Consider the following 26,475-nt stretch of genomic DNA (forward strand, 5'->3'; position numbering starts at 1 on the left):
GGGGCAATAAAAAATGAGGCTGACAAGTGGGGGAAAATAAAAAATGATGCTGACAAGTGGGGGGCAATAAAAAATGATGCTGACAAGTGGGGGGGCAATAAAAAATGATGCTGGCAAGTGGGGGGGCAAAAAAAAATAAGGCTGACAAGTGGGGGGGCAATAAAAAATGAGGCTGACAAGTGGGGGGGCAATAAAAAATGATGCTGACAAGTGCGGGGCAATAAAAAGAGTCTGACAAGTGGGGGCAATAAAAAATGATGCTAACAAGTGGGGGGGCAATAAAAAATGATGCTGACAAGTGGGGGGCAATAAAAAATTAGGCTGACAAGTGCGGGGGGCAATAAAAAACTTAGGCTGACAAGTGGGGGGGGGGCAATAAAAAAATAATGCTGACAAATGGGGCAATAAAAAGAGTCTGACAAGTGGGGGGCAATAAAAAATGATGCTGACAAGTGGGGGGCAATAAAAAATGAGTCTGACAAGTGGGGGGGCAAAAAAAATGATGCTGGCAAGTGGGGGGGCAATAAAAAATAAGGCTGACAAGTGGGGGGCAATAAAAAATAAGGCTGACGAGTGGGGGGCAATAAAAAATGAGGCTGACAAGTGGGGGCAATAAAAAATAAGGCTGACGAGTGGGGGGCAATAAAAAATGAGGCTGACAAGTGGGGGGCAATAAAAAATAAGGCTGACAAGTGGGGGGGCAATAAAAAATGAGGCTGACAAGTGCGGGGCCAAAAAAAATGAGTCTGACAAGTGGGGGCAATAAAAAATGATGCTGACAAGTGGGGGGGCAATAAAAAATGATGCTGACAAGTGCGGGGTAATAAAAAGAGTCTGACAAGTGGGGGCAATAAAAAATGATGCTAACAAGTGGGGGGGCAATAAAAAATGATGCTGACAAGTGGGGGGCAATAAAAAATTAGGCTGACAAGTGCGGGGGGCAATAAAAAACTTAGGCTGACAAGTGGGGGGGCAATAAAAAATAATGCTGACAAATGGGGCAATAAAAAGAGTCTGACAAGTGGGGGGCAATAAAAAATGATGCTGACAAGTGGGGGGGCAATAAAAAATCAGTCTGACAAGTGGGGGGGCAATAAAAAATGATGCTGGCAAGTGGGGGGGCAATAAAAAATAAGGCTGACAAGTGGGGGGCAATAAAAAATAAGGCTGACGAGTGGGGGGCAATAAAAAATGAGGCTGACAAGTGGGGGCAATAAAAAATAAGGCTGACGAGTGGGGGGCAATAAAAAATTAGGCTGACAAGTGGGGGGCAATAAAAAATAAGGCTGACAAGTGGGGGGGCAATAAAAAATGAGGCTGACAAGTGCGGGGGGCAATAAAAAACTTAGGCTGACAAGTGGGGGAAAATAAAAAATGATGCTGACAAGTGGGGGGGCAATAAAAAATGATGCTGGCAAGTGGGGGGGCAATAAAAAATAAGGCTGACAAGTGGGGGGCAATAAAAAATAAGGCTGACGAGTGGGGGGCAATAAAAAATTAGGCTGACAAGTGGGGGGCAATAAAAAATAAGGCTGACAAGTGGGGGGGCAATAAAAAATGAGGCTGACAAGTGCGGGGGGCAATAAAAAACTTAGGCTGACAAGTGGGGGAAAATAAAAAATGATGCTGACAAGTGGGGGGGCAATAAAAAATGATGCTGGCAAGTGGGGGGGGCAATAAAAAATAAGGCTGACAAGTGGGGGGCAATAAAAAATAAGGCTGACGAGTGGGGGGCAATAAAAAATGAGGCTGACAAGTGGGGGGCAATAAAAAATAAGGCTGACAAGTGGGGGGGCAATAAAAAATGAGGCTGACAAGTGCGGGGCAATAAAAAATGATGCTGACAAGTGCGGGGGGCAATAAAAAATAAGGCTGACAAGTGGGGGGGCCAAAAAAAATGAGTCTGACAAGTGGGGGCAATAAAAAATGATGCTGACAAGTGCGGGGCAATAAAAAGAGTCTGACAAGTGGGGGCAATAAAAAATGATGCTAACAAGTGGGGGGGGCAATAAAAAATAATGCTGACAAGTGGGGGGCAATAAAAAATGAGGATGACAAGTGGGGGCAATAAAAAATGATGCTGACAAGTGGGGGGCAATAAAAAATGAGGCTGACAAGTGGGGGGCAATAAAAAATAAGGCTGACAAGTGGGGGGGCAATAAAAAATGAGGCTGACAAGTGCGGGGCAATAAAAAATGATGCTGACACGTGCGGGGCCAAAAAAAATGAGTCTGACAAGTGGGGGCAATAAAAAATGATGCTGACAAGTGGGGTGGCAATAAAAAATAATGCTGACAAGTGGGGGGGCCATAAAAAATGAGGATGACAAGTGGGGGGCAATAAAAAAAATGATGCTGACAAGTGGAGGGCCAAAAAAAATTAGTCTGACAAGTGCGGGGGGCAATAAAAAATTATGCTGACAAATGGGGAGCAATGAAAAATAAGTCTGACAAATGGGGGCAATAAAAAATGATGCTGACAAGTGGGGGGGGCAATAAAAAATGATGCTGACAAGTGGGGGGCAATAAAAAATGATGCTGACAAGTGGGGGGCAATAAAAAACGAGGCTGACAAGTGGGGGGCAATAAAAAATGAGGCTGCCAAGTGGGGGCAATAGAAAATGAGGCTGACAAGTGGGGGCAATAGAAAATGAGGCTGACAAGTGGGGGCAATAGAAAATGAGGCTGACAAGTGGGGGGCAATAAAAAACTATATATGTATGAAATGTATACCACCTGTCTAAACTGGTGACCAAAAATCATATTTTTTGGGGCTGGCACGAGGGCGTGTCCGGAGGGCAGGGGGTGTCCCCGAATGGCAGTTGGGAAATGTGGTCACCCTCCCCCTTAGTGGATGACATTGGCCCAGATTCAAGAAGCAATTGCGTCTGCGTAACCATAGTTACGCAGCGCAATTGCTTACTTGCGCAGGCGTAACGAGTTCTCCTGATTCAGAGAGCTCGTTACGCCGACTGCAGCCTAAGATATGCGCGGCATAAGGCTCTTATGCCCTCATATCTTAGGCTGCATTCTTACGCAGGCCGCTAGGTGGCGTTCCCGTTGTGGTCAGCGTATAGTATGCAAATTGCATACTCACGCTGATTCACACGAGCCCTGCGTACGCAGTTTACGTAGTTTGCGTACGTCGGGTTTCGCGTAAGGCTGCACATGCTAAAAGCAGGGGCAGCCAATGCTACGTATACCCGTCGTTCCCGCGTCGCGAAATTTGAAATTTATGTCGTTTGCGTAAGTGAATCGTGAATGGCGCTGGACGCCATTCACGTTCACTTTGAAGCAAATGACGTCCTTGCGACGTCATTTGCCGCAATGCTCCGTCGGGAAAGTTTCCCGACGGAGCATGCGCCCTACGCTCGGCGCGGGAACGCGCCTAATTTAAATGATCATTTAAATTGCGCGCGCTTACGCCGGGCAATTTTGCCGGCGCGCCCACGCAATTTACGGAGCTGCTGCTCCGTGAATCGAGGGTAGCGCAGAAAATTTGCGGGGGCGCAGGGCAAAAACGTCTACGTAAAAAAATCGCAAATCTACCTGAATCCGGGCCACAGTTCTTTGCACTGTATATAATCACTATATAGCAACAATGTTGCCATGTTCTTTTTTTTTATCAGAATATGCAGTTTTCGTCTTTTTTTCATTCTTTTTTCCTTATCTCGGTGCTGCTGTTCTACTCCAGACCCTTTCAGCCACTTCCTGTCTGCATGTCAGGACATTATATAGCAGCGTATGGAGCGCTGAGAAGGGGTCGGTATCTGAGTGTCAGCTCTTTGTGGCCGCTCGCGGGTTCATTGAGGAATGTTGGGTTGGGGGAGGTTGTGGAGGGAAGGAGGGGGGGAGGCTGGGAGTAAGGGGGGGGGGTAGGGAGGGAAGGAGGGGGGGGGACTGAGACTCTATAAAGCTGCTCTCAGTGAATCTCTCTCCATAACACTGACTGGCTGCTCAGTGCTGTGTAAGTCTGTGCAGAGCTGTCAGTGCCATGTACCTGTGCCCGTTGCTCCTGCTGGCCTCCTGGCTCTGCCTGGCATCCCCGGCCCCCCACACCAGCACCGCCAGCACTGTGACCAGCACAAAGAGGACTCCCACCAGATCCAGCAGCCCCAGACCTACTCCGGGAGCCAACGGGACCACTCGGCCTCCGGGCAATGTGAGCGAGGACCTGGGTGATCCGATAACCCGAGACCGCCGGATATCGGAGGAGAAGACCAAAGAGAAGACAGGTGAGGATCACCATCATTGCTCACTGCTTGCCAATTGCTTCTCTACCTATCCTGGCACTAGGGGGTCACCTGGGGACTGCCAGCTCTGAAATGGGGGGGGGGGGGGGGAAGGGTTGCATGGGGAGAATGCATACAGGAACAGGGTCTATAGGGGGAAAGGTGTGCAGGAACAGGGTCTATAGAAGGGCTGTGTGCAGGAACAGAGTCTATAGAAGGACTGTGTGCAGGAACAGGGTATAGAGAAGGGCTGTGTGCAGGAACAGGGTCTATAGAAGGGCTGTGTGCAGGAACAGGGTCTATAGAAGGGCTGTGTGCAGGAGCAGAGTCTATAGAAGGACTGTGTGCAAGAACAGGGTCTAAAGGGGAAAGGTGTGCAGGAACAGGGTCTATAGAAGGGCTGTGTGCAGGAACAGGGTCTATAGGGGGGATGTGTGCAGGAACAGGCTCTATAGGAGGACTGTGTGCAGGAACAGGGTATATAAAAGGACTGTGTGCAGGAACACGGTCTTTAGAAGGACTGTGTGCAGGAACAGGGTCTATAGAAGGACTGTGTGCAGGAACAGGGTCTATAGAAGGGCTGTGTGCAGGAACAGGGTCTATAGAAGGACTGTGTGCAGGAACAGGGTCTATAGAAGGGCTGTGTGCAGGAACAGGGTCTATAGAAGGGCTGTGTGCAGGAACAGGGTCTATAGAAGGGCTGTGTGCAGGAACAGAGTCTATAGAAGGACTGTGTGCAGGAACAGGGTCTATAGAAGGGCCGTGTGCAGGAACAGGGTATATAGAAGGACTGTGTGCAGGAACAGAATCTATAGAAGGGCTGTGTGCAGGAACAGGGTCTATAGAAGGGCCGTGTGCAGGAACAGGGTATATAGAAGGACTGTGTGCAGGAACAGAATCTATAGAAGGGCTGTGTGCAGGAACAGGGTCTATAGAAGGACTGTGTGCAGGAACAGGGTCTATAGAAGGGCCGTGTGCAGGAACAGGGTATATAGATGGACTGTGTGCAGGAACAGAATCTTTAGAAGGGCTGTGTGCAGGAACAGGGTCTATAGAAGGACTGTGTGCAGGAACAGGGTCTATAGAAGGGCTGTGTGCAGGAACAGGGTCTATAGAAGGGCTGTGTGCAGGAACAGGGTCTATAGAAGGGCTGTGTGCAGGAACAGAGTCTATAGAAGGACTGTGTGCAGGAACAGGGTCTATAGAAGGGCTGTGTGCAGGAACTGGGTCCATAGAAGGGCTGTGTGCAGGAACAGAGTCTATAGAAGGACTGTGTGCAGCAACAGGGTCTATAGAAGGGCTGTGTGCAAGAACAGAATATATAGAAGGACTGTGTGCAGTAACTGGGTCTATAGAAGGACTGTGTGCAGGAACAGAATCTGTAGAAGGACTGTGTACAGGAACAGGGTCTATAGAAGGACTGTGTGCAGGGACAGGGTCTATAGGGGGACTGTGTGCAGGAACAGAGTCTATAGGAGGACTGTGTGCAGAAACATGGTCTATAGGGGCACTGTGTGCAGGAACATGGTCTATAGAAGGACTGTGTGCAGGAACAGGGTATATAGAAGGACTATGTGCAGGAACAGGGTCTAAAGAAGGACTATGTGCAGGAACAGGGTCTTTAGAAGGACTGTGTACAGGAACAGAATCTATAGAAGGACTGTGTGCAGGAACAGGGTATATAGAAGGATTGTGTGCAGGAACTGGGTCTATAGAAGGACTGTTTGCAGGAACAGGGTCTATAGAAGGACTGTGTGCAGGAACTGGGTCTATAGAAGGACTGTGTGCAGGAACAGGGTCCAAAGAAGGACTGTTTGCATGACCAGGTCTGTAGAAGGACTGAGTGCAGGAACAGGGTCTATAGAAGGACTGTGTGCAGGAACTGGGTCTATAGAAGGACTGTGTGCAGGAACAGGGTCTATAGAAGGACTGTGTGCAGGAACAGAATCTATAGTAGGACTGTGTGCAGGAACAGATTCTATAGAAAGACTGTGTGCAGGAACAGGGTCTATAGAAGGACTGTGTGCAGGAACAGAGTCTATAGAATGACTGTGTGCAGGAACTGGGTCTATAGGGGAAAGGTGTGCAGAAACAGGGTCTATGGGGGCACTGTGTGCAGGAACAAAGTCTATAGAAGGACTGTGTGCAGGAACAGGGTCTATAGAAGGACTGTGTGCAGGAACAGAGTCTATAGAAGGACTGTGTGCAGGAACAGCGTCTATAGAAGGACTGTGTGCAGGAACTGGGTCTATAGAAGGACTGTGTACAGGAACAGGGTCTATAGAAGGACTGTGTGCAGGAACAGAGTCTATAGAAGGACTGTGTGCAGGAACAGAGTCTATAGAATGACTGTGTGCTGGAACAGAGTCTATAGAAGGACTGTGTGCAGGAACAGGGTCTATAGAAGGACTGTGTGCAGGAACAGAATCTATAGAAGGACTGTGTGCAGGAACTGGGTTTATAGAAGGACTGTGTGCAGGAACAGAATCTATAGAAGGACTGTGTGCAGGGACAGGGTCTATAGAAGGACTGTGTGCAGGAACAGGGTCTATAGAAGAACTGTGTGCAGGAACAGAATCTATAGAAGGACTGTGTGCAGGAACAGAGTCTATAGAAGGACTGTGTGCAGGAACAGAATCTATAGAAGGACTGTGTGCAGGAACAGGGTCTATAGAAGGACTGTGTACAGGAACAGGGTCTATAGAAGGACTGTGTGCAGAAACCGGGTCTATAGAATGAATGTGTGCAGGAACAGGGTCCATGGGGGACTGTGTGCAGGAACAGGGTCTAAAGAAGGACTATGTGCAGGAACAGGGTCTATAGAAGGACTGTGTACAGGAACAGAATCTATAGAAGGACTATGTGCAGGAACTGGGTGTATAGAAGGACTGTGTGCAGGAACAGGGTCTATAGAAGGACTGTGTGCAGGAACAGGGTCTATAGAAGGGCTGTGTGCAGGAACAGGGTCTATAGAAGAGCTGTGTGCAGGAGCAGAGTCTATAGAAGGGCTGTGTGCTGGAACAGGGTCTATAGAAGGGCTGCGTGCAGGAACAGGGTCTATAGGGGAAAGGTGTGCAGGAACAGAGTCTATAGAAGGGCTGTGTGCAGGAACTGGGTCTATAGAAGAGCTGTGTGCAGGAACAGGGTATATAGTAGGACTGTGTGCAGGAACAGAATCTATAGAAAGACTGTGTGCAGGAACAGGGTCTATAGAAGGACTGTGTGCAGGAACTGGGTCTATAGAAGGGCTGTGTGCAGGAACAGGGTCTATAGAAGGACTGTGTGCAGGAACAGGGTCTATAGAAGGACTGTGTGCAGGAACTGGGTCTATAGAATGACTGTGTGCAGGAACAGAATCTATAGGACTGTGTGCAGGAACAGGGTCTATAGAAGGGCTGTGTGCAGGAACATGATCTATAGAAGGACTGTGTGCAGGAACATAGTATATAGAAGGACTGTGTGCAGGAACAGAGTCTATAGAAGGGCTGTGTGCAGGAACAGGGTCTATAGAAGGGTTGTGTGCAGGAACAGAATCTATAGAAGGACTGTGTGCAGGAACTGGGTGTATAGAAGGACTGTGTGCAGAAACAGAGTCTATAGAAGGACTGTGTGCAGGAACAGGGTCTATAGAAGGACTGTGTGCAGAAACAGAGTCTATAGAAGGACTGTGTGCAGGAACATATTATATAGAAGGGCTGTGTGCAGGAACAGGGTCTATAGAAGGTCCGTGTGCAGGAACAGGGTATATAGAAGGACTGTGTGCAGAAACAGAGTCTATAGAAGGACTGTGTGCAGGAACAGAGTCTATAGAAGGACTGTGTGCAGGAACATAGTATATAGAAGGGCTGTGTGCAGGAACAGGGTCTATAGAAGGTCTGTGTGCAGGAACAGGGTCTATAGAAGGACTGTGTGCAGGAACAGGGTATATAGAAGGACTGTGTGCAGGAACAGGGTCTATAGAAGGGCTGTGTGCAGGAACAGGGTCTATAGAAGGGCTGTGTGCAGGAACAGAGTCTATAGAAGGACTGTGTGCAGGAACTGGGTATATAGAAGGACTGTGTGCAGGAACAGGGTATAAAGAAGGACTGTGTGCAGAAACAGAATCTATAGAAGGACTGTGTGCAGGAACAGGGTCTATAGAAGGGTTGTGTGCAAGAACTGAATCTATAGAATGGCTGTGTGCTGTAACTGGGTCTATAGAAGGACTGTGTGCAGGAACAGGATCTATAGGGGGATGTGTGCAGGAACAGGTTCTATAGAAGGACTGTGTGCAGGAACAGGGTCTATAGAAGGACTGTGTGCAGTAACAGGGTCCAAAGAAGGACTGTTTGCAGGAACAGGGTCTATAGAAGAACTGTGTGCAGAAACAGGGTCTATAGAAGGACTGTGTGCAGTAACTGGGTCTATAGAATGACTGTGTGCAGAAACAGGGTCTATATAAGGGCCGTGTGCAGGAACAGGGTACATAGAAGGGCTGTGTGCAGGAGCAGAGTCTATAGAAGGGCTGTGTGCAGGAGCAGAGTCTATAGAAGGACTGTGTGCAGGAGCAGAGTCTATAGAAGGGCTGTGTGCAGGAACAGAATCTATAGAAGGACATGTGTGCAGGAACAGAATCTATAGAAGGATTGTGTGCAGGAACAGGGTCTATAGAAGGATTGTGTGCAGGAACAGGGTATATAGAAGGACTGTGTGCATGAACAGGGTCTATGGAAGGACTGTGTGCAGGAACAGGGTCTATGAAAGGACTGTGTGCACTTATAGAGCCTTCAGATGTTTTACTGAAACAGAGTCTCCAAGGAGCACTTTTAGAGGAAGTTTGCAAGGATGTCAGCAGGTGGACTATGTGCAGGAACAGTGGACTCCTGTAGAAGAGAGTGTAGACGGGGATTGCACACAAGATCTGCAGAAAACTGTGCAGGAACATCATAGTGTCTGCATGCAAAAATAGGACTGTCAGCTAGACCATGCAGAAAGAGCATCTCCTGGAAGACTTCATGCAGGAACAGAATGTTCGTAGAGTTTGTATGCAGGAACAGAAAGTTCCCAGAGACTCATTGCAGGAGCAGAACTTTCCTAGAGACTCATTGCAGGAGAAGAACGTTCCTAGAGACTCATTGCAGGAGAAGAACGTTCCTAGAGACTCTTTGAAGGAGCAGAACGTTCCCAGAGACTCATTGCAGGAGAAGAACGTTCCTAGAGACTCATTGCAGGAGAAGAACGTTCCTAGAGACTCATTGCAGGAGCAGAATGTTCCTAGAGACTCTTTGCAGGAGCAGAACGTTCCTAGAGACTCTTTGCAGGAGAAGAACGTTCCCAGAGACTCTTTGCAGGAGAAGAACTTTCCTAGAGACTCTTTGCAGGAGCAGAACGTTCCCAGAGACTCTTTGCAGGAGAAGAACGTTCCCAGAGACTCTTTGCAGGAGCAGAACATTCCTAGAGACTCTTTGCAGGAGCAGAACGTTCCTAGAGACTCTTTGCAGGAGAAGAACTTTCCTAGAGACTCTTTGCAGGAGCAGAACGTTCCCAGAGACTCTTTGCAGGAGAAGAACGTTCCTAGAGACTCTTTGCAGGAGAAGAACGTTCCTAGAGACTCTTAGCAGGAGAAGAACGTTCCTAGAGACTCTTTGCAGGAGTAGAACATTCCCAGAGACTCATTGCAGAAGAAGAACGTTCCCAGAGACTCATTGCAGGAGAAGAACGTTCCTAGAGACTCTTTGCAGGAGAAGAACGTTCCTAGAGACTCTTTGCAGGAGAAGAATGTTCCTAGAGACTCTTTGCAGGAGAAGAACGTTCCTAGAGACTCTTTGCAGGAGAAGAACATTCCTAGAGACTCTTTGCGGGAGCAGAACGTTCCCAGAGACTCATTGCAGGAGCAGAACTTTCCCAGAGACTCTTTGCAGTAGCAGAACGTTCCCAGAGACTCATTGCAGGAGAAGAACGTTCCCAGAGACTCATTGCAGGAGGAGAACATTCCTAGAGACTCTTTGCAGGAGAAGAACGTTCCTAGATACTCTTTGCAGGAGAAGAACGTTCCTAGAGACTCTTTGCAGGAGAAGAACGTTCCTAGAGACTCATTGCAGGAGCAGAACGTTCCCAGAGACTCATTGCAGGAGCAGAACGTTCCTAGAGACTCATTGCAGGAGCAGAACGTTCCTAGAGACTCTTTGCAGGAGAAGAACGTTCCCAGAGACTCTTTGCAGGAGCAGAACATTCCTAGAGACTCTTTGCAGGAGAAGAACGTTCCCAGAGACTCATTGCAGGAGAAGAACGTTCCCAGAGACTCATTGCAGGAGGAGAACATTCCTAGAGACTCTTTGCAGGAGAAGAACGTTCCTAGAGACTCTTTGCAGGAGAAGAACGTTCCTAGAGACTCTTTGCAGGAGAAGAACATTCCTAGAGACTCTTTGCAGGAGAAGAACGCTCCTAGAGACTCTTTGCAGGAGAAGAACGTTCCTAGAGACTCATTGCAGGAGAAGAACGTTCCTAGAGACTCATTGCAGGAGAAGAATGTTCCTAGAGACTCATTGCAGGAGAAGAACGTTCCCAGAGACTCATTTCAGGAGGAGAACGTTCCTAGAGACTCATTGCAGGTGAAGAACGTTCCCAGAGACTCATTTCAGGAGGAGAACGTTCCTAGAGACTCATTGCAGGAGAAGAACGTTCCCAGAGACTCATTTCAGGAGGAGAACGTTCCTAGAGACTCATTTCAGGAGCAGAACGTTCCTAGAGACTCATTGCAGGAGCAGAACGTTCCTAGAGACTCTTTGCAGGAGCAGAACGTTCCTAGAGACTCTTTGCAGGAGAAGAACGTTCCTTGAGACTCATTGCAGGAGAAGAACGTTCCCAGAGACTCATTTCAGGAGGAGAACATTCCTAGAGACTCTTTGCAGGAGAAGAACGTTCCTAGAGACTCATTGCAGGAGAAGAACGTTCCCAGAGACTCATTTCAGGAGGAGAACATTCCTAGAGACTCTTTGCAGGAGCAGAACGTTCCTAGAGACTCATTTCAGGAGGAGAACATTCCTAGAGACTCTTTGCAGGAGCAGAACGTTCCTAGAGACGCGCATTGTTACGGCGGTGCAGCGTATCGTATTTACGCTACGCCGCCGTAAGTTAGAGAGGCAAGTGCTGTATTCACAAAGCACTTGCCTCCTAAGTTACGGCGGCATATCGTAAATGGGGCCGGCGTAAGCACGCGTAATTCAAATGAGGATGAGGGGGCGTGTTTTATGTTAATTAATGGTGACCAGACGTGATTGACGTTTTTCCCGAAATGGAATTTCCCAGTGTGCATTGCTCCAAAGTACGCCGCAAGGACGTCATTGGTTTCGACGTGAACGTAAATTACGTCCAGCCCTAATCGTGAACGTCTTACGCAAATTACGTAAAAAATTCTAAATTTGACGCGGGAACAACGTTCATACTTAACATTGCGTGCGCCTCATAATAGCAGGAGCAACCTTACGCCGAAAAAGCCTAACGTAAACGACGTAAAAAAAAACGCCGGGCGTACGTAAATTTGTGAATCGGCGTATCTAGGTCATTTGCATATTCTACGCCGAAAACTAAAAAATATGCACCCTAAGATCTGACGGTGTAAGAGACTTATGCCAGTCGTATCTTAGGCTAATGTCGGCGTATCTTGCTTTCTGAATACAGAAAAAACATACGCCGGCGCAGCTTTGAATTTACGTGGCGTATCTATAGATACGCCGGCGTAAATCAATGCTGAATCCGGACCACGGTGTTTACAAGTTAAAAACTTTTTTTTTTTGCTAACATATTACTTAGAACCCCTCCCCTAAACATTATATATATATTTTTCTAACACCCTAGAGAATAAAATGGCGGATTTGACAATACTTTTTGTCACACCGTATTTGCGCAGCGGTCTTAATTAAAAAATAAGACAACAGTAAAGTTAGCCCAATTTTTCTTTTTTTTATACTGTGAAAGATAATGTTACGCCGAGTAAATTGATACCCAACATGTCACGCTTGAAAAGTTGCGCCCGCTCGTGGAATGGCGACAAACTTTTACCCCTAAAAATCTCCATAGGCGACGTTTTAAAAAACTCTACAGGTTGCGTTGTTTTGAGTTAGGGCTAGAATTATTGCTCTCGCTCTAACGATCGCGGCGATACCTCAAGTGTGCGGGTTGAACACCGTTTTTAGACGCGGGCGCTGCTCACGTTAGCTCGTCGGGACGGGGCGCTTTAACCACTTCAATACCGGCCCATAGTCATTTGACGTCCACAAATGGGATCTCCCATCCTGGGTGGACGTCATATGACGTCCTGCGCTTTGTGGGGGGGATATCTGAATGATTGGTGCAGCTAGAGGCATCATTCAGATATCATTCGTTAGTGCCGGCGATTCTGCGCACCATAAGAATGATCATAGCGCCGTCCTGCCGCTTGATCGTTCTTTTAGGCGGCGGGAGGGGACATCCCCCCCTCCCGCCGCCATCCGGTGCTTCTCCGGGCTCTCCAGTGCCATCGGGGGCCCGGAGAACGAATCATCCGGCGCAGGCAGGAAGCATAGAGATGACGTGACCAGATGGTCACCAATCATCTCTATGACCGTCGGAGGATCCGGGCGCGATGTGATGACGTCACGCCCGGGTACCCGTAAGTAAACAAAGCCACGATTGTGGCTAGTAAGCAACACTAATCATGAGATCTGTGAAATTTTCTTCACCGATCTCATGCTTTCCAGCCTGGAGGAGAGATGTGGGGTCTTATTGACCCCTCCCCCCGCATCTCCTCCATAAAGAGGACCTGTCACAAACCATTCCTATTACAAGGGATGTTTACATTCCTTGTAATAGGAATAAAAGTGAAAGAAAAAAAAAATTTAAGAAAAAGTGTAAAAAAATAAATAAATAAGTAAAAATAAATAAATAAAAGAATTTAAAAAAAATTAAAACGCCCCTGTAGCTCGCGCGCAGAAGCGGACGCACGTGTAAGTCCCGCCGACATATGTAAACGCCATTTAAACGACATATGTGAGGTATCGCCGCGTGCGTTAGAGTGCCAGCAACAATTCTAGCACTAGATCTCCTCTGTAAATCTAAACTGGTAACCTGTAAAAATGTTCAAAACGTCGCCTATGGAGATTTCTACGTACCGAAGTTTGGCTCCATTCCATGAGTGTGCGCAATTTTAAAGCGTGACATGTTAGGTATCTATTTACTCGGTGTAACATCATCTTTCATATTTTACAAAGAAATTGAGCTACCTTTACTGTTTTGTTATTTTCTTAATTCATGAAACAATTTTTTTCCCCAAAAAAAGGCGTTTGAAAAATGATTGCGCAAATACCGTGCAAGATAAAACGTTGCAATGACCGTCGTTTTATTCCCTAGGGTGTCTGCTAAAAAAAAAAACATATATAATGTTTGGGGGTTCTGAGTAATTTTCTAGCAAAAGAATGATGATTTGTACATGTAGGAGAGAAGTGCCAGAATAGGCGCGGTATGGAGGTGGGTATAAAAGCCCGGGTATTGAGGTGGGTATAAAAGCCCGGTATGGAGGTGGGTATAAAAGCCCGGTATGGAGGTGGGTATAAAAGCCCGGTATGGAGGTGGGTATAAAAGCCCGGTATGGAGGTGGGTATAAAAGCCCGGTATGGAGGTGGGTATAAAAGCCCGGTATGGAGGTGGGTATAAAAGCCCGGTATGGAGGTGGGTATAAAAGCCCGGTATGGAGGTGGGTATAAAAGCCCGGTATGGAGGTGGGTATAAAAGCCCGGTATTGAAGGGGTTTTAATGATAAAGTTTTAAAAAGTTTAAAAAAGTTTAATAATATAAATGAAGCATTTTTGCAGCCAAGTGCTTGAGACCCTCCGTCATTAAAGGCTGTGTGCAGTTACATTGTTTCCAGGGTACAGTTGGCAGTTCCCAGCATCACTCGATGATACAGAGTCTTTGGGGTAGAATCAGGTAGATTTGCGCATTTTTTACGGATTTTCTGCGCTACCCGCGATTCACGGAGCAGTAGCTCCGTAAATTGCGTGGGCGCTCCGGCAAAATGCCCCGGCGTAAGCGCGCGCAATTTAAATGATCCCGCAGGGGGCGGGAATCATTTAAATTAGGCGCGTTCCCGCGCCGATCGTAGAGCGCATGCTCCGTCGGGAAACTTTCCCGATGTGCATTGCGGCAAATGACGTCGCAAGGACGTCATTTGCTTCAAAGTGAACGTGAATGGCGTCCAGCGCCATTCACGATTCACTTACGCAATCTACGTAAAGTTCAAATTTCGCGACGCGGGAACGACGGGTATACTTAGCATTGGCTGCCCCTGCTAATAGCATGAGCAGCCTTACGCGAAAACCGCCGTACGCAAACGACGTAAACTGCGTACGTAGGGCTCGCGTAACATTGTGAATCGGCGTTAGTATGCAATTTGCATACTATACGCTGAGCACAGCAGGAACGCCACCTAGCGGCTATCGCAAGAATGCAGCCCTTAGAGCCTTATGCCGCGCATATCTTAGGCTGCAGTCGGCGTAACGAGGTTCCTGAATCAGGAGCATTCGTTACGCCGGCGCAAGTAAGCAATTGCGCTGCGTAACTTATGGTTACGCAGGCGCAATTGCTCTCTGAATCCGGGCCGATGTCCGTAGAAGTCATGTGACCCCGCCCCCATCGGCACAGAGCGATCGTACAGACGCCGTGTTTATGTTGGAGAGCGGGCTCTACATTCTGTTCCCCTGATATCCTGTTTATAGAAGATTCCAGAGGAGACAGATGAGGATTCTCCCCCCGGGGGGAAGGATTCTGCTGAGATCGGCACTAAGAATGGCGCCAGTTTACCTTCTCGCTGCGCCCAATACGGGGATCAGACCGCATTTTATTAATAAGACGTCTAGGCTTCTACCTGACATTCCAGCAGTTTTATGAAGGGCAACAAATTGATGCGTGAAACACCGCGAGTTCCTAAATTCACTTTTCACCTGAGTTTCATCTTGCATGGGACTGCGACTTCTTGTTAGATGATTCCATGTTACGCAGCCTTCCTGAGAACTTCAGAGGGTCGGTATTTGGGGCCACTCATGACGTGACCCAAGGTTAGGGTCACACTTGTCCATTCTGGTGATTTAACGCCTTAATGTTAGGGTTGCCACCAGCAGCGGCCCGTCCATTGGGGGGCCAAAAATGTGTCAAAGGCGTCCGATGTGCCCGCCGCAATGTCGCAGTCCCGATAACAAAAAAAATAATAATACAAATGCCATAATTCTATCCCCTATTTTGTAGACGCTATGGCCCGGATTCTCAAACGAGTTACGCCGGCCTATCTCCAGATACGCCGTCGTACCTCTGAGTCTGAGCCGTCGTATCTATGCGCCTGATTCTTAGAATCAGTTACGCATAGATTTCTATTAGATCCGACCGGCGTAAGTCTCTTACGCCGTCGTATCTTAACTGCATATTTACGCTGGCCGCTAGGGGCGTGTACGCTGATTTACGCCTAGAAATATGTAAATCAGCTAGATACGCAAATTCACGAACGTACGCCCGGCCAACGCAGTACAGATACGCCGTTTACGTTAGGCTTTGCGTACATGAATGGGGCTGGGCGTGGGTTACGTTCACATCGTTGCCATTGAGCCGTGGTATCCTACGGCGTAAATTCAACGTGATTATGGGCATTACGCTCAGAATCACGTCTCTTACGCAGTTACGATACGCCGTCGTATCGTAACTGCATATTTACGCTGGCCGCTAGGGGCGTGTACGCTGATTTACGCCTAGAAATATGTAAATCAGCTAGATACGCGAATTCACGAACGTACGCCTGGCCGACGCAGTACAGATACGCCATTTACGTTAGGCTTTTCCCAGCGTAAAGTTACCCCTGCTATATGAGGCGTACCAATGTTAAGTATGGACGTCGTTCCCGCGTCGAATTTTGAAAATTTTACGCCGTTTGCGTAAGTCGTCCGTGAACGGGGCTGGACGCAATTTACGTTCACGTCGAAACCAATACGTCCTTGCGGCGTACTTTGGAGCAATGTACATTGGGATATGTCCACGGACGGCGCATGCGCCGTTCGTAAAACGCGTCATTTACGCGGGGGTCACATAACATTTACACAACACACGCCCACATCTTCCACATTTGAATTTGGCGGGCTTACGCCGGCATATTTACGCTACGCCGCCGCAACTTACGGAGCAAGTGCTTTGGGAATACTGCACTTGCCCGTCTAAGTTGCGGAGGCGTAACGTAAATAGGATACATTACGCCCGCTCAAAGATACGCCGCTGTACGAGAATCTGGGCCTATAACTTTTGCGCAAACCAATCAATATACGTATATTTTTTTTACCAAAAATATGTAGAAGAATACATATCGGCCTAAACTGAGGAAAAACTAATTTATGTTTTATGTATTGTTCCATTTTAAGTGATTGTATTTATTTGTTTATGTGACTTTTATATAAAAGTTCCGCTTTGGTTTATTATGTATTTATTTACGTAAAGCACTAATGTAAAAGTAAAAGTAACATTCAGAAAAGCTTTGACTTGTTTAAATTACCATTTTGTCCTTTTGGCTTTGTTCTTTGAACTGGACCACAGATACGCCGTCGTAAGTCCAAATGTGCGCCGTCGTATCTATATGCGTATTCTGGAAATCAGATACGCCTGAATTTTGCCAAGATACGACCGACGTAAGTCTCCTACGCCGTCGTATCTTGGGCGCGTATTTACGCCAGCCGCAAGGGGCGCTTCCGTAGATTTACGCGTCGGATATGCAAACGACCTAGATACGCCGATTCACGAACGTACTTGCGCCCCGTCGCATTAAGCTACGCCGTTTACGTAAGGCGTACGTCCGGCGTAAAGTTACCCCTGCTATATGAGGCGCAAGTAATGCAAAGGTATGGACGTCAGAACAAACGCCGGATTTTACGTCGTTTGCGTACGTGAATTGGGGCTGGGCGTAGGTTACGTTGACATCGTTGCCATTGAGCCGTCGTATCCTACGGCGTAAATTCGACGTGATTCTGAGCATTACGCGCGCATGCGCCGTTCGTTCGGCGCTTCATTTACATGGGGTCACGATTCATTTTAATACAACACGCCCACTACCAGCCTGCTTTGAATTAGGCGGGGTTACGCCGGCCCATTTACGCTACGCCGCCGTAACTTAGGGAGCAAGTGCTTTGTGAATACTGTACTTGCCTCTCTATGTTACGTCGGCGCAGCGCATATGAGATACGCCGATCTCTGTGAATCTGGCCCATTGTTACTTTGTATCTCTCTATCTCCCGTCTGATCAATGGCCCAGATTCAGGTAGGGGCGCGCACTGATACGGCGGCGCAGCGTACCGTTTTTACGCTACGCCTCCGTAAATTACTGGAGCTACGCTTCATTCACGAAGCATTTGCTCCGTAATTTGCGGCGGCGTTTCGTAAAAGGGGCCGGTGTAAGCGCGCGTAATTTAAATGATCCCGTAGGGGGCGTGGATCATTTAAATTAGGCGCGTTCCCGCGCCGAACGTACTGCGCATGCTTCGTCGGGAAAATTTCCCGACGTGCATTGCGGTAAATGACGTCGCAAGGACGTCATTGGCTTCGACGTGAGCGTAAATGGCGTCCAGCGCCATTCACGAACGAGTTACGCAAACAACGCAAATTTTTAAAATCGTGACGCGGGAACGACGTCCATACTTACCATTGGCTGCGCCTCCTAATAGCAGGAGCAGCCTTACGGCGAAAACGACGTACGCAAACGACGTAAAAAACGAGCGCCGGCCGTGCGTTTGTGAATCGGCGTTAGTATGCAATTTGCATACTCTACGCTGAAAACTATGGGTGCGCCACCTAGCGGCCAGCGTCAGAATGCACCCTAAGATACGACGGCATAAGAGACTTATGCCAGTTGTATCTTAGGCTACAGTCGGCGTATCGAGCTTTCTGAATACAGAAAGTTGATACGCCGGCGCTACTTAGCAATTACGCTGCGTATCTATGGATACGCAGGCGTAATTGCTTGCTGAATCTACCCCAATGTTTATAAACAATGGGGGAGATTCACAAAGAGATACGACGGCGTATCTCCTGATACGCCGTCGTATCTCTGAGATCCGACGGTCGTATCTATGCGCCTGATTCATAAGAATCAGTTACGCATAGATCTCCCTTAGATCCGACAGGTGTAAGTGACTTACACCGTCGGATCTTAGGCTGCAATCTCCCGCCGCACGCTAGGTGACGCTTCGTTTTTTTTTACGCGACGAATATGCAAATTCCGATTTCCGCCGATTTAGAAACGAACGCCCGCCCGTCGCTTTTTTTTTTTTTACGTCGTTTGCGTTCGGCTTTTTCCGGCGTATACTTACCCCTGCTATATGCGGCGTATCCAATGTTAAGTATGGCCGTCGTTCCCGCCCCGAGTTTTGAATTTTTACGTCGTTTGCGTAAGTCGGTCGCGAATACGGATGGACGTAATTTACGTTCACGCCGAAAACAATGACGTTCTAGCGACGTCATTTGGAGCCAGCGTACTTGGAAAAATCGCAGCCGGCGCAGGCGCAGTACAATCGGCGCGGGGACGCGCCTGATTTAAATAATACACTCCTCCTAGCCGCGGAATTTGAATTCCGCCGGGGGAGTTACGATCCGCCGGCGCAAGTTTCGAGGTAAGTGCTTTCTGAATACAGCACTTGCCTCAAAAAATTGCGCTGGCGGATCGTAAATAAGATAGATTACGCGGATCTAAAGATCCGCTGATCTATCTGAATCTACCCCAATATTACTTTGTATCTCTCTATCTCCTGTCTGATTAATGTTTATAAACAATGGGGTAGATTCAGGAACGATTTACGCCGGCGTATCCATAGATACGCCGCGTAAATAACAAATCTGCGCCGGCGTATCTATTTTCTGTATTCAGAAAGCTAGATACGCCGACATTAGCCTAAGATACGACTGGCATAAGTCTCTTACGCCGTCGTATCTTAGGGTGCATTCTCACGCTGGCCGCTAGGTGGCGCTTCCGTAGTTGTCAGCGTAGAGTATGCAAATTACATACTTACGCCGATTCACAAACGTACGTGCGCCCGGCTGTAGTTTTTTACGTCGTTTGCGTAACTCGTTTTCGGCGTAAGGCTGCTCCTGCTATTAGGAGGCGCAGCCAATGTTAAGTATGGACGTCGTTCCCGCGTCGCGGTTTTAAAATTTTACGTTGTTTGCGTAAGTCGTCCGTGAATGGCGCTGGACGCCATTTACGTTCACGTCGAAACCAATGACGTCCTTGCGACGTCATTTAGCGCAATGCACGTCGGGAAATTTTAGGGACGGCGCATGCGCAGTACGTTCGGCGCGGGAACCCGCCTAATTTAAATGATCCACGCCCCCTACCGGATCAATTGAATTACGCGTGCTTACGCCGGCCTCTTTTACGCTACGCCGCCGCAAATTACGGAGCAAGTGCTTCATGAATACAGCGCTTGCTCCTGTAATTTACGGCGGCGTAGCGTAAAGACGATACGCTGCGCCGCCGTATCAGTGCGCGCCCCTACCTGAATCTACCCCAATGTTACTTTGTATCTCTTCATCTCTTGTCTGATCAAAGTTTACAAAAGAAGAGGAGAGTAAAATTGTTTATAATCTGCTCTCAGAACAGGATTATAAACATAAAAGTAACAAATGTTACATAGTTTCATACATACAATGGCCTGGATTCAAGAAGCAATTGCGCCTGTGTAACCATAAGTTACACGGCGCAATTGCTTACTTGCCCCGGCGTAACGAATGCTCCTGATTCAGGAACCTCGTTACGCCGACTGCAGCCTAAGATATGCGCGGCATAAGGCTCTTATGCCCGCATCTCTTAGGCTGCATTCTTGCGATGGCCGCTAGGTGGCGTTCCCATTGTGCTCTGCGTATAGTATGCAAATTGCATACTAATGCCGATTCACAACGTTGCGCGAGCCCTGCGTACGCAGTTTACGTCGTTTCCGTACGGCGGTTTTCGCGTAAGGCTGCCCCTGCTATTAGCAGGCGCAGCCAATGTTACGTATACCCGTCGTTCCCGCGTCGCGAAATTTGAAATTTACGTACTTTGCGTAAGTGATCCGTGAATGGCGCTGGACGCCATTCACGTTCACTTTGAAGCAAATGACGTCCTTGCGACGTCATTTGCCGCAATGCACGTCTGGAAAGTTTCCCGACGGAGCATGCGCTCTACGATCGGCGCGGGAACGCTCCTAATTTAAATGATTCCCGCCCCCTACTGGATCATTTGAATTGCGCGCGCTTACGCCGGGCATTTTGCCGGCGCGCCCACGCAATTTACGGAGCTTCTGCTCCGTGAATCGAGGGCGGTGAAAAAAATGCGAGGGCGCAGGGCAAAAACGTTGCCCTGCGCCTCCGTAAAAAAAGCGCAATTGTTACTGAATCCGGGCCACTGGCTTTTAAGGGCTCTTTCACACGGGCGGCCCATTCAGGTCTGCCTGTTTTTTTTTTTTTTTGCGGACCTGTACGGGCGCTCCGTGCTCCTCTATGGAGCCGCGAATGTCAGCGGTGACGTGTTGTAGAATCTCATATTAGCCAATGTATTTCATATTATTATTTCATATTATTTAATATTGATTTGCATATGTTTTACTGGTAATATAATTATTATTCATATTATTATCCATATTATTATTATATAGTAGTGATCTTATCAATATTATTATTCAATCGTAAATAGTTATTAAATCCGTATTAATGTACACTATGTTATTCTATAAAAACACAGAATGTATTTTTAAGACAGTCATAAGTAGACATGTGCACAGCAAAAATTTTCATTTATTTCTGTTTCGTTTCTGTTCGTTTATCGTGATTCGTAACGAGTCGTAATTTCGTAAGACGTTAGTTATCGTATTCGTACTTTTCGTAACACTCTTTTTTCCGTTTCCGTTTTTTTCTGTTAGTTTATTTTTCATTGAATCGAGATTCGTATTTTCGTTATATTTTGTATTCTGCCGCGTTCGTATTTTTAAAATGATTTTATTCGTTCCTTTGTTTTTACGTTAGTTTAATTTTCGTTGTTTTGCAATTCGTATTTACATTATATTTTCCATCATGCCGCGTTCGTATTTTCGTAAGAAATATATCTTCGTTGCTTTATGATCATTCGTATTTTCGTGTCTAATTTCCTTTGGTTGTAAAAACGTACTTTTATAGATTTTATTGCATTCGTAATTCTGTTAGAATACATTTTACGTTTATTTGACACACTACTCGTCGTAATTTTGTAATTCGTACTTTACTGGGATTGACTTGACTGTCTTAGTTAGCACACACACCCCGTCTAGAATGAAGTCTGACGTAGAAGAAAACTAAAATATGTCAGATATTACAAATACAAATCTGTCAGATATTACAAATACAAATCTGTCAGATATTACAAATACAAATCTGTCAGATATTACAAATACAAATCTGTCAGATATTACAAATACAAATCTAGAAATGAGATGCACTGCAGTCTAACACAGAAAAAGACACAAGGAGCCAGGAGGTAATGAGAAAGAAGCTCATTGGGGGAAGGAACAAACCTCTTCAGAGGAAAGGGACAGCGCTCAGTGGCTATTGGTCAATGTCCAGAAATATTTCAGTACTAACGAAAGCTAATTTACATTATTTCGTATTTTCGTTGTTTTCATTTCCGTTTTCCGAAGATTCGTAATTTATTTTTCGTTAGTTTTGATTTTCGTTTTTTAGTCTTTGTTCGGCATTTCGTTTTCTTTTCGGTCTTCGAATATTAGTAAGTTTGCATTTTCGTTCATTTTGTTTTTCGTAATTTTTTTTTTTTTGGGTTCGGCATTTTCGTTGTTTCTATGTTTTCGTTTCTTTCATCTTTCGTATCTTCGTTGTTTTTCATATTCGTTATTTTGAAAATATCGTTATTCGTTATCAATTGCGCTAAACCATTCATTCATTCGTATGTTAACGAATCAACTAAAATAACGAAAATTGACGGAAAACGTAAAAATTGCACATGCCTAGTCATAAGCTAACTAGGTGAAAGTGCATGAGACAGTTCATTTTAAGTTCAGCTAATTAGAGAAGAAACATTTTGACAGCAGTTAAATCATAGCCTGATCAGATAAGACAGTCTTCAAGGAGAAAATACAGGTGGTTTGGAAAGTTACATACAGAACATTAATCAAGTTTGTTGGCAGGGGCCCAGATTCAGGTAGATCCGCGCAATATTTGCGTGGGCAAAGGGCAACGATTTTTGCTCTGCGCCCACGCAAATATTTTGATTTGCCCGCGATTCACGGAGCAGTAGCTCCGTAAATTGCGCGGGCGCTATGCTAATTAGCCCTGCGTAAGGGCGCCTAATGTAAATGATCCCGCCGGGGGCGGGAATCATTTAAATTAGGCGCGCTCCCGCGCCGAGCGAACAGCGCATGCTCCGTCGGGAAACTTTCCCGACGTGCATTGCGGCAAATGACGTCGCAAGGACGTCATTTGCTTCTAAGTGAACGTGAATGGCGTCCAGCGCCATTCACGAATCACTTACGTAAACGACGTGAAATTTAAATTTCACGAGCGGGAAGGGCGGCTATACTTTAGCATTGGCTGCTCCTACTATTAGCAGGAGCAGCCTTACGCTAACTCCGTACCTTGCGTGCGCAGGGCCCGCGCAACTTTTGTGAATCGGTGGTAGTATGCAATTTGCATACTATACGCCGATTACAATGGCCGCGCCCCCTAGCGGCCAACACAAGAATGCAGCCTGAGATATGAAGGCATAAGGAGGCTTATGTCTGTCATATCCTAGGCTGCAGTCCGCGTATCGATGTTCCTGAATTAGGGGCATTCGCTACGCGGGAGCAAAACAGCTATTGCGCCGCGCAACCTATGGTTGCGCGGGCGCAATAGCTTCTTGAATCTGGGCCAGGGTCTATTATGCATCATCAAAACTTTAAATACATTGTATAAAATATATTAATAATTAGACAATATTGAATAAAGTAATCAGCTGTGTGTGTATGATGTGTGTGTATATATATATATATGATGTGAATAATACAGTACCTTTTATGAAACCAAATTTATAAATACATACACATAGGATTAGTAAGACATAACAGACAAGGTGAGGTTATTGAAAGTTCATTCTCCGAAAATCATAAATCTGTCATCCTTGAAGTTGTGGCTAACACAGCTGGGTGCCAGACTGTCTCCACACAGGTGTCTTTAATTGGACAAAACCCGCTATAAATCACTTTAACCACTTAAGCCCCGGATCAATATGCTGCCTAAAGACCCAAGGGGTTTTTACAGTTCGGGACTGCGTCGCTTTAACTGACAATTGCGCGGTCGTGCGACGTGGCTCCCAAACAAAATTGGCGTCCTTTTTTCCCCACAAATAGAGCTTTCTTTTGGTGGTATTTGATGACCTCTGCGGTTTTTATTTTTTGCGCTATAAACAAAAATAGAGCGACAATTTTGAAAAAAATGCAATATTTTTTACTTTTTGCTGTAATAAATATCCCCCAAAAACATATATAATTTTTTTTTTTTCCTCAGTTTAGGCCGATACGTATTCTTCTACCTATTTTTGGTAAAAAAAAATCGCAATAATCGTTTATCGGTTGGTTTGCGCAAAATGTATAGCGTTTACAAAATAGGGGATAGTTTTATTGCATTTTTATTTATTTTTATTTTTTTACTGCTAATGGCGGCGATCAGCGTTTTTTTTTCGTGACTGCGACATTATGGCGGACACTTCGGACAATTTTGACACATTTTTGGGACCATTGTCATTTTCACAGCAAAAAATACATTTAAATTGCATTGTTTATTGTGAAAATGACAGTTGCAGTTTGGGAGTTAAACACAGGGGGCGCTGTAACATTTAGTGTCACCTAGTGTGTGTTTACTAGTGTAGGGGGGTGTGGCTGTAGGACTGACGTCATCGATCTAGTCTCCCTATAAAAGGGATCACTCGATAGATGCAGCCGCCACAGTGAAGCACGGGGAAGCCGTGTTTACATACGGCTCTCCCCGTTCTTCAGCTCCGGGGAGCGATCGCGACGGAGCAGCTATAAACGAATAGCCGCGCCGTCGTCCCGGATCGCTCCCCGAGGCTTACCGACCGCCGCATGTAGCGGGGGGGGGGTCCCGATCGGACCCCCCACCCACGTCAAGCAGAGGACGTACAGGTACGTTGATGTGCCTGTCCGTGCCATTCTGCTGACGTATATCTACATGAGGAGGTCGGCAAGTGGTTAATGATCATATAGGAATTCTGGCAATAATTACGTTTGTTTGGTTGTAGGACAGGTGTTACATTGGCGTAGATCTTAGCAACCAATCACATCTAGGAGAGATGGCTCAGATAAGGCTCGTCAGGGTATATAAATGCCAGTTTTACAATTGTTAGTCAGACAAGTCAGATAGGCGTCTATCAGGCTGACCGCTTGTCCACGCAGCTTATACTCGAGTCACCTTTTTGCGCCTGATCTCCCAGACTTTGGGGACCCAGTACCAAACTTTGCACACATATAGCCCCCACTCTTCCTCTACAAGTGTGAAAAGTTTGTTGTCTGAGAGACCTAAAGCCGGGGAGCACTGATTTTTCAAAGCTGGGCACCCCTTCCATAGACTCCCATGTTAATAGGTAATTTCTCTGGTGATTTTGAGGACCCGATACCGGCCGGTCGTAGGTCCCCTGGACCCGGAACTTGGCGCACATATAGCCGCATTTCTCATCTACACGTGTGCAAAGTTTGTTGTCTGAGGAACCTACGGCTGGGGAACACCGATTTTTCAAAGCTGGGCACCCCTTCCATAGACTCCCATGTTAATAGGTAATTTCTCTGGTGAATTTGGGGACCCGGTACCGGCCGGTCGTAGGTCCCCTGGACCCAGAACTTGGCACACATGTAGCCGCATTTCTCATCTACAAGTGTGAAAAGTTTGTTGTCTGAGGGACCTACGGCCAGGGAACACCAATTTTTCAAAGCCGGGCACCCCTTCCATAGACTCCCATGTTAATAGGTAATTTCTCTGGTGAATTTGAGGACCCGATACTGGCCGGTCGTAGGTCCCCTGGACCCGGAACTTGGCGCACATATAGCCGCATTTCTCATGTACAAGTGTGCAAAGTTTGTTGTCTGAGGGACCTATGGCCGGTGAGCATCAATTTTTCAAATTTGGCACCCCTTTCATAGACTCCCATGTTAATAGGTAATTTCTCTGGTGACTTTGGAGACCCGGTACCGGCCGGTCGTAGGGTCCCTGGACCCGGAACTTAGTACCCATGTAGCCCCATTTCTTATCTACACGTTTGCAAAGTTTGTTGTCTGGGGGACCTACGGCCGGGGAACACCAATTTTTCAAAGCCGGGCACCCCTTCCATATACTCCCATGTTAATAGGTAATTTCTCTGGTGACTTTGGGGACCCGGTACCGGCGGGTCATAGGTCCCCTGGACCCGGAACTTGGCACACATGTAGCCCCATTTCTCATCTACGAGTTTGCAAAGTTTGTTGTCTGAGGGACCTACGGCTGGGGAGCACCAATTTTTCAAACCCGGGCACCCCTTCTATAGACTCCCATGTTAAACGTCAGTCTATGGACGCAGTGAGGCATGGGCACAGTGAGTAGGGTGACCACGTGTCCCGGATTGCCTGGGACAGTCCTGCAGGCCTGTCCCGGGGCACCTTCATGGAATGAAACTGACACAGCCACCCCCCACGCCAAACGAATGCCCCCCAAAAAAAGCCGCCACATCACCGCTTTACTCACTGACGATACTTGTCCTGGCCGGGAATGCCTGGAGGAGCACAGTCCCCGCCCCCTTGCCTGTGATTGGAGAAATCATAAATCCTGCCGATCCCTGTGCTGTGATTCGTTGCAGCACAAGCTGATTTTTGGGAAGGGGGGGTATCCCTGAATGGTAGTTTGGAAATGTGGTCACCCTAACAGTGAGGCATGGGCACAGTGAGGCATGGGCACAGTGAGGCATGGGCACAGTGAGGCATGCACATGGACACAGTGAGGCAAAGTGAGGCATGCAGATGGACACCCTAGGCTTATACTCGAGTCAATAAGTTTGCCCAGTTTTTTGTGGTAAAATTAGGTGCCTCGGCTTATACTCGAGTATATACGGTATATAATTTGCTGGTTTGGGCTCTGTAGTGTGTATATATAATGAGATGTACATATAGGAGGGAGTGGGATGTATTTACACTCTGTTTATAGAAGCTCAGCACACATTACGCCCG

The 26,475-nt window shown here is 47.0% G+C and overlaps 1 protein-coding gene across 1 annotated transcript in view; it reads left to right on the forward strand.

Moving 5' to 3' along the window:
- Positions 1–3,924: 3,924 nt before the first annotated feature.
- Positions 3,925–26,475, forward strand: part of LOC120924566 (probable carboxypeptidase X1) — a 132,271-nt gene continuing 109,720 nt past the window's right edge. The window contains exon 1 of the mRNA XM_040335551.1: positions 3,925–4,234. Within this exon, the coding sequence (XP_040191485.1) occupies positions 3,994–4,234 (241 nt within the window). The 5' untranslated portion in view covers positions 3,925–3,993. The remainder of the gene's footprint in view (positions 4,235–26,475) is intronic.

Source organism: Rana temporaria, chromosome 1 (assembly GCF_905171775.1).
Source record: "Rana temporaria chromosome 1, aRanTem1.1, whole genome shotgun sequence".
Classification (NCBI taxonomy): domain Eukaryota; kingdom Metazoa; phylum Chordata; class Amphibia; order Anura; family Ranidae; genus Rana; species Rana temporaria.